Raw genomic sequence first — 17662 nt, forward strand, 5'->3', positions numbered from 1 at the left:
GTCTTGTCAACCACTTCGCATAGTTAATAGACGAAACGAAGTATTCGATATCGATCGTAGTCTAAGTCATAATTTCATGTGTCTTGTCAGCACTTCACATAGTTAGGCGACTAGACAACACTTTCGATGACTCGGGATTAACCGATTTAGACGTTTGTTTGACTAAGTATGATCTCCGGATATACGTAGTACTTAGAGACATCTACTTTAGGAGTCGAACATCGATTATACTTTGAAACATTAGATCGGACTACATATAGTCGTAGGTTTACCATTATGGATTCCCGGGTTCGACACCTCTCTCATTTATTTGTTGCCTCCCGACTCTTGTTCCTCCTACTCTTCTCTCGAATATCTCTTGCTCATTTACTTTGAGTGTTTAGTAGTTTTATTTGTTTTCTTTATTTCCTCTTAAATCAATCATTAAAAACCCCCATTCATCTTTGTTCATTTCCTTTTTAGTCTAAGTTAACTAGTAATACCTAGACCGGCGAACGAGACTCCTTCGTTATCCGAATCACCTTCCTATCCTAGAATCGACTCCGGTTTTACCGGTTACTACTTGATACCTCCGCTTGGGTGTGCAACCTTTCCGGTGCATCTGCTAAGAATCTTCGCATATGGAGAAGCGATGTATTGGAATAGAGTGGTAACGCAAAGAATGTGAATGAATTACGATCTGCAGAGGTAGCAAATATTGATTACATGGACGAGGAACCCGTTATATATAATCAAAAGGAGAAGCAACCTAATGAAAAGTAAGAATTGATAATTGTAAAGCTTTTCTTGAAGTTGGATATTAGCTAGGTGGCCTTTTGATATCAAAATTTGTTTTTTTAGTGACTACTTTCAGGATGTAAACGGAGCCTAAAGATTCTTCTACACCATCGACTAAAATTAGGTCTGAGAAGAGGAAATTAAAGAAAATACATGAAGCTAAAGCTCATGAAGCAAAGCCTAATGTCGTGAAGACTAAAATGGTCAAAGAAAGACTTAGTAACGATGATCTGTTAAACTCATAAATGTCATTTGACCCGTACATTAGCTTACCATGAGTTGATAAAATACACACCCTAATCTAAAGAAACAGATTTTCTACTTGTATTGCCATTTCATTACATCCAATGACTTAAAAGGAAGGGATTTCACAACAAGAACAATTAATCAAATATCTGAAATTGAAACTCGAAATATACGGAAAAAATAATAGGCTGGCTATTAACACAGAAGAATCAAAATAGAATGAACAAGAAAAAATTAGGGTTACGTACTTGACCACCATGGGTGAACAAATAATTTGATACAGAAGATACAAAGAGGAACTAAGATCTAGAGAGGAAAATAACTAACCTCAAATGATCTATTGATGATTAAACCAGGATGAGGTGGAAGACCCCTAACCTCGACATCAGGAGTTTCAAATCACCTCTTTCCATCTCTCTATTCTCTCATTCGTTTTCTCAAAATAGGGAGAAGTAGGTTTGTTACGACGATTTTTGAACTAACCCTTAGTATTAGCAATCTTTACTAACGGGTTCTAGGAAACCGTCGCAAAATACTGTCGCTAAAAATCTCTTTTTTGTAGTGTTCATAAACTTTTATTAAGGTGTTTTATAGACTTGATACTCTATAATTTTTATTCAAGTGTTTTATCAGACTTGATACCTATAAACTTTTATTAAGATGTTTTTATCAAGCTTGATGCTTTATAAACTTTTATTGTTTAGGAGGATTTCGTGTTTAATTAGCATATAATGAATTTTATTAAGGATTTTTTAGACTTGATAATTCTTAAACTTTTATTAAGGTATTTTATGGACTTGATACTCTATAAATTTTATAAAGATATTTTATCAAACTTGATATTTATAAACTTTTATTAAGGTGTTTTTTTCAAGCTTGATGTTTTATAAACTTTTATTCTTTAGAATGATTTCATTTTTAATTAGCATAAAATGAATTTTATTAAGGTTTTATTAGATTTGATATTTTATAAACTTTTGTTGAGGTGTTTTATAGACTTGATACTCTATAAATTTTATTAAGGTGTTTTATCAGACTTGATACTTATAAACTTTTATTAAGGTATTTTTATCAAGCTTGATACTTATAAACTTTTATTGTTTAGAATGATTTCATGTTTAAGGAGATTATTATTAAATTTGCGCCATAAGTCTTACCGAAATATTCAAATTTGCGCCACGTGTTAGAGAAAGACCCGATTCTTGACCCAAACTTTGACTTGGTATATTTTTTCGTCTGCACTCCAATTTGACCTTTGTTTTCACCACGGGCTTGTCTTGGACTATACTTTTGAACCGAGTACTAAAATTTCTAGAACACCCTCATTTTAAATGACCAAAATGCTCTCAAGTGTGTCTTTCTCCCGATTTTATCTGTTTTTCGCGCTCAACACCAGGGGCGAGCCCACATAGGGGCCCGTGGGGTCACGTGCCCCCACGGCCCAAATGTGAGCTTCCTTTCCTATATGCATTATTAAATTTTAGTGCATTATTAAATTTGAGTGCCTATATAAATAGTTTTGGTCACTAATGCAGATTCATATCCCAGCCCAATAGTTGACAAAAAAATTCCGGCTCTTTTCAATCGCACATTCATTTGGCTACCCAACCAATACTTCACTATTTTACCCTCATCATTCAAATCCATACAAAACCTCTTAGCCACCAGTCCACCACTATGTTAAGTCTTAGGGTTTTTTCTTAGTTTTATGTTTGGTAGCTTTATTTCTTTGGATTGGGACAACTTATATAGGATAGTGGAGTTCATTTTTTTGGTTCTCATCCCATTCCAATTCACTTAGTCTTTTATACATTAGGATTTATAGTAAGCCCAGTTATACAAAACATTAGTTATTGATGTTACCCATTTTTTCTTGAATGCATTTAAGGTTTTTCATAGATTTAAAAGACATTTGACGATGCAATGAAGGTAAGTGATATATTAAAAATGCTTTTAATATTACGAGTCGAGAATAGAAATTTAATTTTGCTCTATTTCTTAATTTTTCAAAAATCATTATGAGACATTTTGAGCAAAAAGTACTTGTGAATCGTAGCCACAATGTAACAAGCCTAGTTCGATTAGAATTGCAAGAAAACACAATATAGATGAGAATTATGATGCTATTGGTGTGCCATCACCATCAACAAAACAAATAAATTGTTCATGAAATGCAAATAACACAATTGACTTTACAAACCTTGATTTTGGATGCCGAATTCAAATTCTATATATTTATCCTAATATTAGATATCAAGTTTGAAGAGCGTATCTACTTGAAAGGCCTTATCAAATTCGAAATCGTACGTATCCTACGACAAATGTTGGAAAAAAGCACGAAAGTTTAGTCCTGCATCGTTTAGTGAATATGCTCATGGATTAGAATATAATATATTTAAAGATGTTGAAATTTGTTTGATTTTTGTATTAACTACCCTTAAACTGTGCCCCCAACAAAAAAAAGTTCTGGCCTCGCCACTGCTCAACACCTTAGAACACATCTAGATAAGAGAAACAAGTAATTTATCAGAGTAACTGCTCGAACTAGACTAACTAGCCCGAGTTAAGAGGTTCAGATGAGACATTTTCATGTCTCATCACATAGGAAGACATGTATGCTATTGATGACCTTACATGAACATTCTAAAGTCATTGCCTCTATGAGCTGGAACCCTATCCATCCTTACGTGCTAATATCGTCAAGCAGCTACAAAACGATTCGTTTATAGGGGCGTGAGCTTTTAAAAAAAATTCAGAGGAAGAGAAATTACTTATTTGCACTGATATAGCTTTTATTGAGTGCAACAAGGATGTAATTAATGTTAGAACATATTAAGTGATGCATATATAATAATTAAAAGAAATTTAATAATAATCTCCTTAAACATGACATTGTTCTAAACAATAAAAATTTATAAGTATGAAGCTTGATAAAAATACCTTAATAAAAATTTATAAGTATAAAGTCCGATAAAACACCATAATAAAATTTATAGAGTATCAAGTTTAGAAAACACCTCAACGAAAGTTTATAAAATATCAAGTCTAATAAAACCTTAATAAAATTCATTCTATGCTAATTAAAAATGAAATCATTCTAAACAATAAAAGTTTATAAAGCATCAAACTAGATAAAAACACCTTAATAAAAGTTTATAAAATATCAAGTCTGATAAAACACGTTAATAAAAGTCTATAAAACACCTTAATAAATGTTTATAAAATATCAAGTCTAATAAAACCTTAATAAAATTCATTTTATGCTAATTAAACACGAAATCCTTCTAAACAATAAAAGTTTATTAAACATCAAGCTTGATAAAAACATCTTAAGCTATTGCTTCAAAACTCCGTTCCGGCATCGGATTGTAATAGGTAGAAAGACCTTTAAGAGGTTAAACTGCTATATCTGCGTCCTACAACATGGTCGGGAGATGAACCACATTGAAAGAGCACGAAGTCTATCATATATCAGGTACTAAACTAGGAATCAAGGTTGTTTGCCTTCGAAACATAGATGTTGCTCATTATGGTATGACACTTGCATTTTAGGGGTAAGATCATAAGTGAAGAGGTCTTTAGCTTTCATACGAACTTATCTACTTTAATTAATTATATATTGACATGCTTAAAGCCTGTACTATATGAACCATGCGTACCTATAATGTGGTTGTTGGACCTTTGTGTCTCGTGAGACTCGATGTTTGTAGGCGTCATCTATGGAAACCCTCACAAGACAACACTCGTCCTCTAGGGATAACATATGGGTTTAAAGGCTTGTTACATATGAGTCAGGACAGGTGATGTGACGTGAAAATGTCACATTTGGAGAGCCCAACTTAGACTAATTAGTCCGTTTCAGGTGTTAATTATATTTTATGTGTATTTTCTTGTTAGGTAACTTACATGGAGCTAGACACATAAGTCGAAATGAAAAGAGAAAATTGTCACTTTCATCTCATGTGGCCGAAACGGTAGAAAAAGCTATCAGAGGGATCAAACGACAAGTGGAGTCATTGGCGAGTCCGACGGTGAAAACGGAAGTCGATTCAGAGTTCGGACGAGGAAGTTATGAAAGAAGCCGAGGTCGTGTCTTGAAATTAGATTAGTAAAGAAGAAGATGAAGGCACCCTCTTGGGTTTTAAGTGAAGACCAAGCCCAAGTCCATAACCCATAAACTTAAAGAAGAATTTAAGAGCACCCCTCTTTAAGAAGACCAAGTCAAACTTTGAGACTTGTCAAGTCCAGGGTTAGAAGATATAACAAGTTTTCCAAGTCTGATTTGTGAAATGAAGGATCAAAGAGAGAAAAAGCTAGGGTTTGAAGTGTTCTTAGGTGCTTGAGAAGCTTGAGAGGGAGAAAAAGTGAAAAGGAAAAGGAGGTCACGATCAAGCTCAGTCGGCCAACACTGAAGGCCGGCCAAGCTTGGTCGGTGCATCAAAGCTGCTCCAGTATCACGAGCAGCTGCTCGGGTAACACAACAGCTGCTCGGGTAACGGCACAACTGCTCGGGTAGCACAGCAGTTGCTCGGGTTTTGAAGGACATTGGTGCTCGACCCGTGAAGAAGCACTTGATGGCTCGATCTAGCAAGGGGATGCGCAGGATAGCTCGGTTGGAGCAGCTAAATATAGCCAGATTTGAAGCTTCGTGCTCGGGATGGCCGCAACCAACTCAGAACATCACTTTTTTGCCGGAAAAAGCGGATTTGGCCAGAGTCATCTAGGGTATTCCTGGCCACTTTCTTGGCCGGAAAATTTAGGATTTTTACTCCCCATCCTAGTATCTTGCTTCTCATGTTGTTTGATCTCATTTTGGGTTAAAATTTCTAGAGAGAGAAAGCTAGGGTTAAGCTTTAATCGAGGTTGAGTTCTAAATGAAGAAGATGATGATGTTGATTGGGGAACCCTGATTTTTCTTAGGGGAGATCGGTTGCACCTAGATACTCATTTTTTTCGACGATCTTAGCCTCGAGCCACATCGGAAAAGGGAGATTCTCACTTCATCTTCTTGTCATTTATTACTCATTAACCATGTTTAGTTAACTTTAGTGTGTCGATTATGGGATGAAATGTGATGAATTTGTTCTCATAATGTTTTGATAATAAATTGATGTTCTCTTATTTTAGTTACTTGTTTTAATCGTTTTTCATGTGTCTTGTCAAGCACTTCGCATAGTTAATTGATTAGGCAAAGTGATTGTATCGATCGTAGTCTAGGTCAAAATTTCATGTGTCTTGTCATGCACTTCACATAGTTAGGCGACTAGACGACATTTTTGATGATTCGGTTTTATTTGTTTAGGAAGTTTGTTTGACTAAGTATTATCTCCGGACATACGTAGTACTTACGAGCACCCACCTTAGGAATCGAGACTAGGTTTGTGTCAATCCATTCGATTGGACCCACATAGTTGTAAGTTCACCACAACGGATTCCCGGAGTTCGACACCTTCTCACTTGTTGTTCCCCGACTCTTGTTCCTCCGACTCTTCTCTCGAATCTCTCTCGCCCTTTTACTATGATAGTTTAGTTTAGTTTTACTTGTGTTTCCTCTTGTATTGCTTCATCGATCAAAAACCCCCTTTATCTTTGTTGTTTTCCGTCTTAGTATAAGTTAGCTAGTGATATCTAAACCGGTGGATAACACCCTTCGATATCCAAACTACCTTCCTATCCTTGGATCGGCCCCGGCTTTGCCGGGTTACTACTTGATACCTCCGCTTGGTTGATTTTAAGTTTGAAACTTGTATGTTTCTAGAATCCTAGCCAATCTTAGAGTCCATACAAATTATGAATCTTTATCCAAGCACACCATTCATTTACTTGCATCCCTAAATTAATTGTATTAAAGCTACATTTTCTTATAAGACTTAAAGAAATAAAGTTCTAGGTATGCTATGGTTTTTATGGTTTTTCTAAAAATCATCCATTTACTTGGCAACGTATACTATCAAAATCCAGCGTATAAATCTTAGAAAGACCTGAGAGAACATATTAACTAAGGTCAATCTCATTTGACACCATGAAGGAGATGTCTTTCTACCAAAGATGCAATGCGAATGATTTGTCGGATAGGACAATTGATGAAGAAGTTCATCAAGTCCGAACGATTTAGGAATCATAGTGTTTAGCCAGAAACCAACTACGATCGTCGAATCACGAGGCGATTCGCGGCTAACTTCATCTGAATCCTACATCAGGGTACACCAAAGAGTGTCAATTTGATCGGAAGAAAGGACTAGAGGGATAAGACATATGAACATGGGTTGGACCCATAAAAATGTCCAAAAGGCCAAGCAAAAGGCGCGAACGATTTTTCTGAAATCCTAAGTCTGTTTCTATTTTGGTCTTTTAGGAAACCTAATTAGGGTTGGACTCTAACTTTCGGATTCTATATAAGGTCCTCGTTAGAACAAAATTAGGTGTAGAAAATTTTCAAAGAGATTTCTGACTTTACAACATCAAGTAGAGAAAGAATGAGAGAATAGTTCCCAACTATCTATCCAGTCTAAAGAAGAAGGTGTTCTTCGTCTAACCATCATTTAAGTTCTAGCTAAACTTGACGCTGGGAGATCAAGTTGATTACTCGGTGTCTCAAATAGAGGAGTTACACTTGGAGCTCTTGGTCTTCTTATATTAAACCGTGTAAGTCCGTGGGAAATAGCGATTAAGGTGTCGTTTGGCAACTAGAAGTAGAGGTACTTTTGCTTGTAGTAGAAGTTCTTTTAATTTAAAAAAAGTAAAAAAGAAAATTTTAAAGTATATTTGGCAAAAATATTACTTATAAGTAAAAAAGTCAAAAAGTTACTTTTGCTAATTTTATTTTTCTTTCTCATAGAGATACTTGATTTTAATTTGAATTTATTTATGATTTCTACAATTACTCTTGTATACGAAGTAGTGGTGATATTGGTAGTAGTGGTGGTGCCATGAAGGTATGGTTATGGGGTGTGGTGGTGGTTGAGGTTTGATGGTGGTGGTGGTGGTAGAGAGATATGATGGTGGCAACGGTGGTGGTGTAGGCATGATGATGGCGATAGTGGTGGAAGTACGGTGGTGGTGATGGTGGAAATACGGTGGTGGTGGTGGTGGATAAGGTATGTGAGTGATAGTGACGGAGTTATGGTGGTGGTGGTATGGTGATGGTGGTAAAGGTGGTGAATAAGATATGTAGGTTGTAATGATGGAGGTATGGTGGTAATGATGGAGGTACCGTGGTGGTGGTGAAGGTACCGTGGTGGTGGTGGTGAAGGTACAGTGGTGGTGGTGAAGGTACGATGCTGGTAGTGGCGGTGGAGCTACGAGGTGGTTGTTGTCGAGGTGTGGTGGTGTATGGTGGTGGTGGTACGAAGGTGGTGGTTAAGGTGTGGTGGTGGTAGTTGAGGTAAGGTGGTGGGGGAGGTGTAATGCTTGTTGTGGTGTGGTGAGGGTAGAACGGTACAGTAGAAGTTTAGTTGTGGTAGTGGAGCGGAGATAGACAAAAAATTCGTCTAAGAAAAATTCATGCATGTCTAAAAAAGTTACTTTACTTTGAAGTCAAAAGCTAAAAATTTTAACTTAAAAAAAAAAGTCAAATTTTAACTTAAATGAAGTCGATAATTTTTGCGTACCAAACTAACTTTTTGACTTTTCTACTTAAATAAGCAAAAAAGTAACTTATTTTAGTGTTGCCAAACGACACCTAAGCTAATTTGTAAACTAACTTAGTTCATATTAAGCTTATGCATGAGACCTTGGGTACTAGTGTTAGACATTAGATGTCTGAGATTCCGTTTAGAACTCTAAGAGACACCATAACTCAACACACCAAACATCTATTGGCATCTGGGTACAAATCGAACCCGTAAAAAACCCAAAGTAAGGCTTCAGATTCAGACTAGTTAGGAAGGCCTCGGACGGAGCCCAGTCTGAGTCCTTTGTTTGGGTCTCAGACTGGTTAGTCTGAAACTTTGCCTAAGGTCTCCAACGGGTCTGAGTCCGAGACCAACCCGAGAATAAGGTCCCTGAGAGTATTTTTAGTGGTGGTTTTGGATCAAGTTTTTGGAACCAGGGTTCTTTCTCTTTCTAACTCCTCATTATTGATCAAAGTTTGTTTGGGATCACATTTTTTTTCATGGTGGTTTTGTAGGGTTATGGTCGTGTCTACTAATGTCGTATAAGCGGAATCTCAGACATCTCATGTCTTGACATTAGTACGTCCCAAGATCATCATGCATGTGTTGACCAAAAACTACACCTGGGCCCTCGACGATAAAATGTCCATCGAGACGTCAAGCCCAACCCGGCTCGCTTGTCCTTGTTTGGGCCCAGCCCAGAAGTCTCTTAATGGGCACTCGTCAACTAGACCCTAAAACTCGTGTCAAGGCCCAATCACGTGCAAAGAGTTTCCACGTGCACAAAGCTCCACACGCCCGAATCTCCACACGTCTGGCGCTCGACACGTCTATATCTCCACGTACCACGTGTAAGAGATTATTTAATGAAGAGATACTCTACATGTCAAATATATCCATAATGACAAAGATATCAGACTTGGTCAACGTAACCCCAACAACGAATATTCCCCCATTATTGACATGCATAACATGGTAACGTCTCAAATAAATGTGAGACCATGCACATGCAGAGTAGTTGTCAGAGAACATGCACAACCGTTGTGCATGTACAGCCAGTGTACACGTCACCATATCCCAGGTATCTTGACATGCATTTACTCCGTAACGGTCAACCTTTACTCCTCCCAACGGATCACTCCTCAAGCCTATATAAAGAGGAGCACTTTCATTTCTCAGATCATCGAATACAGAGCAAAGCAACTCATACAAACTTCTTCTTCTCCACTCGCCCTCTGTTCTTCGATTATCCTCGAGACGTTTGCATACAAGTCCACCTGGTTCTGGTCCTCGACTCTACTAGACGCCTCAAGGGTGTTAAAGCTTATCTTGCTCGACGCTTCCTGCTCGACGCTTCCGGCTCGACGCTTCCTGCTCGACGCTTCCGGCTCGACGCTTCCTGCTCGACGCTTCCTGCTCGACGCTTCCGGCTCGACGCTTCCGGCTCGACGCTTCCTGCTCGACGCTTCCGGCTCGACGCTTCCTGCTCGACGCTTCCTGCTCGACGCTTCCGGCTCGACGCTTCCTGCTCGACGCTTCCAGACGTCTTCGAGGAGATCACAACCTTCTTCTTGCTCGACGCTACTGGTAACATCTACTCTCGTACTTCTGATCATTTCACTCCCGTAGATTCGAACTCCGGTCATTCTACGAGCCTAGCCACTCTCCGATAATACATCAACGGTTATACCCTCGGCTTTTCGTTTATTATCCATTGTAATACTTTGCTGACTTGACCGTCGGAGGGCCCTTGGCAGGCACCATCCCGGTGTCCCCCCAAGCCTTCACGGGTTTGTTTGTGTCTGTTCATCTTCTTTTGCAGGTTTCTTTCACACGTTGCTGGTGCCCATCAATCAAGAACTTGACGTTTGGAATTCCAGAAGACGTTTCAGCTACCGACCTTCTGACTTCCGACCCGTAGACTTCTCACCGTCTACAGTTTGGCGCCCACCGTGGGGCCTCAGCAACTAACAACGAAGACAATCAGCCAAATGGAAGAGAACATGACATCTGCTCCTCTTGACGTTTCTGCTCAACTTGCTCTACTTAACGCCCAAATGCGAGAGAACGCTGAACGTGTCAAGGCGTTAGAGGAAGAAAACCAACTGGTCAGAGCAGAGAACCAGTTACTCCAAGAAAAAATTACTGAAATTTCTATGATGACTCCAGGAGGTTCCAGAATTCATACCTCGAGAAATGCCCGACCAGTTCCTATAAGTACAGAAGAAGCAGGCCCCTCGAGTCAAGAAGTTCCTGTAACAGCTGGAGGATCGACTCCAGTCCCTACCGCTACTCCTGTCACACCATTACGTGTCACCCAGCACACGCATCAAACTCTTCCAACTACTACCCCCTTTTACTCTTCTCTCCCATATACTTTACCTACTGTGTATCCTATGACAAACGGATCAACTCAGGTTAATGTGTCTTCTGATTCACTTCCGTTTGCGTTTACAGGTACTCCTTTAGAACAGGCAATGGCAAAGAAATTGGCAGAGATGGAAGCGTTGATTACACGTATTCCAGGAATGCCCACTCCTTTCAAAAAGAGTCTTCCTCACAGTTACGCTGACTCGCCCTTTGTCGATGCTATCGCGTTGGTGGAGATGCCAAAGAAGTTTTCTTTCCCAAACATGAAGATATATGATGGTACGTCTGACCCAGATGACCACATTGCCTCTTATAAGCAGAGGATGTTCACAGCAGCTATTCCAAGAGACCTGCGTGAGGCATGCATGTGCAAAAGTTTTGGGTCTAGTCTCATCGGACCAGCATTACAGTGGTACACAAACCTCCCAAATAACTCAATTGCATCATTTGCCCAGTTGACGGACACCTTTGTCGAACAATTCGCCAGCAGCAAAAAGTTAGAAAAACTTTCTGGTGACTTGTACCGAGTCCACCAAAGAAGAGGAGAACCATTACGTGACTACGTGGGAAGATTTAACAGGGAGAAAGTATCTATCCCTTATTGTAACCAGGAAACTGCTGTAGACGCCTTCAGAAAAGGTCTTTTACCAGATGGAGAGCTTTACAAAGAACTCACAAAGTTCAACTGCACTACAATGGAAGACGTGTTAGCAAGGGCGTGGGTAGAAATTCGTTGGGAAGAAGACGAAGCTCACCGAAACAGGTCGTACTCGTATGAAGGAAGAAGCAGTGATCGACGCGCTAGACAGTCCGACAGAAGGACCGATCGTCGACATGCAGAACCATATCCAACATCCAGAGGACCCTTGTCCCGAGAGAACAGGAAACCATTCAACACCCCCTCTGGACGTCCAAGTGATAAGAATCAAGCGCCTGTTCGCTCCAAACTTCCGGAATACAATCTCAACATTGAACCTGTCGAAGTAGTCGCTGTAATGAAAGGAATGGGCAATGTAGTAAGATGGCCCGCCAAGACAAAAACTCCTAGTGATAAGAGAGACAATACCAAGTGGTGTGAGTTCCACGCTGACCACGGACACATGACCGCTGATTGCATAGCCCTTCGACTAGAAGTAGCTGAACTCTTGAAGAGAGGTCACCTCACTGACCTATTGACAGATAAAGGGAAAAATACTATAGCCCAAAGAGATGTTCATCCAAAGGAACCAGAGGAACCAACTCCAACAAAAACATGTTTGGTTATCACAGGAGGATCAGAAGTAAGCGGAGTCAGTCATTCAGCCGCCAAAAGAAGTGCACGTGTAGCAGCCAACCCAGACGCTCACTCATCTAAAACATCTTCACCTGTCTTCACAGACCAAGTTCTCAGCTTCCCAGACAATGAAGCATCAGGGCTCGTCAACCCTCATCATGACGCTCTCGTTATCTCACTTACTATTTCTAATGTTCTTGTTAAAAGAATACTTGTCGATAATGGTTCGTCTACTAACGTGTTGTTTTTACATGCATTGCGAGGAATGGGACTGGAAGAAACGAGTATATGTCGCCGACCCACCATTCTCATCGGTTTCAGCGGCGAGCAAAAGTACACGCTCGGCGAAATCTCTTTACCTGTTTTTGCAGGTGGAATCAACATGAGTACAACCTTCGTAGTACTCGACAGTCCCTCTGCCTACAACATCATACTTGGACGTCCTTGGATCCACAACATGAGGGCGGTTCCATCAACCTTCCACCAAGTTATAAGGTTCCCTACTCCGTGGGGGGTACGTGAAGTCAAAGGCGAACAGAGCACGTCTCGAAACTGCTACAAAAACACCTTGAAGACGCCCAAAGCTCCCTTATAGCAATTACAGACAGAACAACTACTCCATGGTGACCCAGACAAGCCAACTATGGAGGAGTTGGATGAAGTACAGATTCACCCAGAGCTACCGGATCATAAAATACAAATCGGTTCAAGACTAAATCCTACGCTCAGAGAAAAGCTAGTAGAATTCCTCACGCTTCACCATGACTGCTTCGCATGGTCACACGCTGACATGACAGGTATTGATCCTCAAATCATAGTTCACAAATTGCAGGTCGACCCAAGTTTTTCTCCTGTCAGGCAAAAAAGGAGGAAGTTTGCTCCAGAGAGAAATAGAGTTATCAATGAAGAAGTTCAGAAATTGATCGATATCGGATCAGTACGCGAAGTCAACTATCCTGACTGGCTCGCTAATGTAGTAGTGGTAAGAAAGAAGAATGGTAAGTGGAGAGTCTGCATCGATTTCACCGACCTCAACAAAGCATGTCCGAAAGATTCTTTTCCATTGCCACATATTGACATGCTGGTCGACGCTACCTCTGGCCATGAACTTTTGAGTTTTATGGACGCCTTCTCCGGATACAACCAAATCTTGATGCATCCTGAAGATCAAGAGAAGACGGCTTTTGTGACGGAACGAGGTATCTTCTGTTATAAGGTGATGCCCTTTGGGTTAAAGAATGCAGGAGCCACTTATCAAAGACTCGTCAACAGAATGTTTGCCGAAATGCTAGGTGATACCATGGAAGTATATATTGACGACATGTTAGTCAAATCTTTGGAGGCTGAACAACATTTGGATCATCTCCGCCAGGCCTTCGACGTCCTTAAAAGGTATAACATGAAACTAAACCCTGCTAAATGTTCATTTGGTGTTTCCTCTGGAAAATTCTTAGGTTACATGGTGACACAAAAAGGAATCGAAGCCAATCCAGAACAGATACAAGCAGTCATGAACATTCCATCTCCCACTTGCATAAAAGACGTACAGAAGTTAGCAGGGAGAGTCGCCGCACTTAGTCGCTTCATATCAAAATCTTCTGAAAAGTGCTACCTTTTCTTTGCCACCCTACGCAAGTCAAAAAACTTTGAGTGGACGCCAGCATGCGAAGACGCACTTCAACAACTCAAAGCGTACCTGACCTCTCCACCTCTACTCTCAAAACCCAAAGAAGGTGAGAAACTTTATGTTTACTTGGCTGTTGCAGAAACGGCAGTAAGCGCCGTGCTAGTACGAGAGGAAGATAAAAAACAACTTCCAGTTTACTATGTGAGCAAGTCACTTCTAGACGCAGAGACGCGTTATAGCCAGTTGGAGAAGCTTGCACTTGCACTGGTCCACGCTGCTCGTAAACTCAGACCTTACTTCCAATGTCACTCGATGGTAGTGGTTACAGAATTCCCGCTGAAAAACATTCTCCATAAACCAGAACTCTCTGGACGCCTTACCAAATGGGCAGTGGAGCTGAGTGAGTATGACATTTCGTACCAACCAAGGACCGCCATCAAATCACAGGTATTAGCGGATTTCCTTGTTGATTTTTCACCTAATATGCTAATGCAGGCAGAGAAAGAGTTGTTGTGTTTAACCGACAAAAGCGAACAGAAGTGGAACCTCTCAGTAGATGGTTCAAGCAACATGAATGGTGTAGGGTTGGGCATAGCTCTGACTTCTCCCGAAGGAGATCTAATACAACGAGCTATCCGTTGTGCGTTCAAAGCAACAAACAATGAAGCTGAGTACGAGGCACTTATAGCTGGACTTACACTTGCAAAAGAAATGGGAGTCCAGAGAGTAGACGTTAAGTCAGACTCCCAACTCATTGTCAACCAATTACAGGGAACATATCAAGCACGTGATGCCAAAATGACTGCATACCTTGCTCATGTAAAAGAATTACAAACTTCCTTCAAAGAAATGAACATAACACAGATACCTCGTCTAGAGAATGGACACGCTGATGCGCTCGCTAACCTCGGTTCTTCAATTCAAACAAAGGTAACTCAAAATATTCCTCTAGTTTTGCTTGAGTGGCCAGCAGTATGGAAAAATCCTACTTCAGAGGTAGCCGCTACGGATCAAACCGACAGCTGGATGAATCCTTTGATTCGATACTTGGAGAATGACGAGTTACCAGAAGACAAAAGAGAAGCAAGAAAGATTCGTGCTAAAGCTGCCCGATACACCATCCTAGATGGACAACTACTCAAGAGGTCATACTCAGGACCTTATCTCAAGTGTATCACCCCACAAGAAGCCAGGTACGTCCTCACTGAATTACATGCAGGAGAATGTGGGAATCATTCCGGAGGACGCAGTCTAACAGCTAGAGTACTCACTGCCGGGTACTATTGGCCAACTATGAGGTCAGATTGCATTGACTTCGTAAAAAAATGTGATAGTTGTCAGCGCTTCGCACCCACATCTCATCTCCCCCCAGAACGCCTCAACTCAATACTATCTCCCTGGCCATTCATGAAATGGGGGATGGACATAGTAGGAAAACTTCCTACAGCACCTGGACAACGGGTGTACATGTTAGCTGTGACGGACTACTTCACCAAATGGATTGAAGCAGAAGCATTCCACCAAGTCCGTGATAGAGAGGTAAAAAGTTTTATTTGGAAGAATGTCATTTGCAGGTTTGGCGTTCCAAAAGAAATTGTGACCGACAACGGTTCGCAATTCATTAGTTTCGACTTTCAAGATTTTTGCAAAGAATGGGGGATCAAACTAAACTTCTCAACTCCGAGATACCCCCAAGCAAATGGACAAGCTGAATCCTCCAACAAAACAATCATGAACACAATAAAGAAACGATTGAAGAAAGCCAAAGGCGCCTGGGCAGATGAACTACCAGGAGTCTTATGGGCGTACAGAACCACTGTTCGAACTCCGACAGGAGAAACTCCTTTCTCACTCGCTTATGGCTCAGAAGCCGTCATACCAGCAGAAGCAGGACTTCCTTCTACCCGTTACCAATGGACAGAAGAAGAAAGTAACTGGCAACAACTCAATCACAATCTCGACACGCTCGATGAAATTCGTGATATGGCAGCCATTAGAAATGCAGCTTACCAACAGAAAGTGGCACGTCATTACAACAGAAACATACGAGCTCGAACATTTAGGGTAGGAGATTGGGTACTTCGAAAGGTGTTCCAGAACACCAAAGAAAGCGGCGCTGGAAAACTTGCACCTACTTGGGAAGGCCCGTATCAGATCACTAAAGTGGTAGGACAAGGCGCGTATAAAATTCAAGCACAAGATGGACGTGACATAAACAACAGTTGGAATGCCGTGCATCTCAAACTGTATCATTTCTAAACTCTATTGTTACTTCTTTGTTTTCTCTCCTACTTGTACATGTACTGACTTAGGCATCGGAGAGTCGGTGGGATTTCCACCGACTATAGCCCCTCAACGGAAATTGTGCAGGTAAAAACATCTTCACACCAGTACACGTTTTCACGCTCACAAGAACATGTCGAGAGGAAATGGGAAGTAGTTTTCGCACTCTAAACTCAAATATTCCATCTTTCACTTCTCTTTTAGTACTTGACTAACTTGAGCGTCGGAGGGTCAATGGCTATGCCATTGACTACTTGTTTCTTCCCCCACAGGAAATCGAAGACACCTCTCGCCGAAGGTTAACACAGCCTAAGTCCAGCACAAAGTTCAGTACTACACTTAGGCTGGGGGGAGCACGCTCATGATGTAATTTCACAGGACAAAGAGATGTAGGAAAAAACAAGCATGAACGAAGAAGCAATAAAATTCACATACAGACATGTGAAGAAGCAACATTGCACGTAAAGACATATGAAGAAGCAACAGATGAAGAACCAATAAAACGCATGAAAAGACGACACAAACCAGGTGTGAATGTACAACAAACTCAACTACAAGACAATCCGTTTGTCTACATTCGCAAGCATCGACAAAGTGGCAACCCGATTGCTCATTTTCTTTACATGTACTTAGCAACCCGATTGCTCATCTGTTTTACATGTACTCGGCAACCCGATTGCCACCCTTCCTATAAAAGGGTTACATACGACAACCCGATTGTCTTGTACTCGTACTAACGCACGAAATTTTTACATGTATCAATAAAGAATTTCCTGAGGTATTATTCACTTAAAATCTAAGTCTCTTACTTCTGCTTGTCTTTTTACATGCACAAAATACTTGCACAAGATTCGGCATGCTCCACATCTATAAAACATAAGTCAATATGACTCATAAAAGGCAACCCGTTTGCCCATACAAAGAACGTTCACACCTTGTGTGCACAGTATAAACGTAAACAAAATACTTCATTCATAACATAACAAGTGAGAATCAACGTCTCACCAAGTTCGAGTTGAAATACTTAAAAAGAATGGGGCAAAAACGCGCCCATTCACGAAGTTTATCAAACTAGTACTGAAACAAAAACAAACAAGCAAAGAAGAAAATAGAGTCCACGACTCGAAAGACATCTCTAGTCAGAGCAAGGATCCAAGCTGTAATCAATATCCTTCAGGGCCTCATAACGCTCAATCTCTCCTTCGGGGTCCCATCTTGCATGCTCGTTTGCGACGTACTGCTTCATCATCTCGCCTCGAGCTACTGCCACAGTATTGTAAGTCATCTCTTTAAGCACTCCCGCACACTTCTTATGCGAGATCTTCAGCTTGGAGTACTTGGCCTCTAACTCCTCATAGCGCCCTTGCATGGATCTCTCCGACTCTGCGTGGCGACTACTCTCCGCTTCGATCTGCGCGTTCAAAGAACTAATATGTTCCTGGGCGTAGTTCGCACTCATCATCGCCTACAACA

General features: G+C 40.7%; 1 protein-coding gene across 1 annotated transcript; it reads left to right on the forward strand.

Annotated features, from left to right (window-relative positions):
* The first annotated feature begins 10627 nt into the window (after window positions 1–10627).
* Window positions 10628–16554, forward strand: LOC147568355 (uncharacterized). The gene is made up of 7 exons (XM_086659400.1): window positions 10628–11093; window positions 13077–13910; window positions 14046–14221; window positions 14402–14546; window positions 14859–15051; window positions 15718–15982; window positions 16462–16554. Exons 1-7 carry the CDS (start codon window positions 10628–10630, stop codon window positions 16552–16554), a joined length of 2172 nt encoding a protein of 723 aa, XP_086515526.1.
* The last annotated feature ends 1108 nt before the right edge of the window (window positions 16555–17662 follow it).

This window comes from Eschscholzia californica, unplaced genomic scaffold, assembly GCF_041429995.1.
Source record: "Eschscholzia californica isolate CP2 unplaced genomic scaffold, dmEscCali1.0.p SCAF_1, whole genome shotgun sequence".
Classification (NCBI taxonomy): Eukaryota; Viridiplantae; Streptophyta; class Magnoliopsida; order Ranunculales; family Papaveraceae; genus Eschscholzia; species Eschscholzia californica.

Bases quoted from the DNA above. Each gene is read 5' to 3' on its own strand.
- LOC147568355 (XM_086659400.1), top strand. From the start codon at position 10,628: ATGGAAGAGAACATGACATCTGCTCCTCTTGACGTTTCTGCTCAACTT. The intron at 14,547-14,858 runs GTGCGTTCAAAG...ATATTCCTCTAG, and splicing joins AATACAACGAGCTATCCGTT to TTTTGCTTGAGTGGCCAGCA. The intron at 15,052-15,717 runs GTCATACTCAGG...ATGGGCGTACAG, and splicing joins GATGGACAACTACTCAAGAG to AACCACTGTTCGAACTCCGA.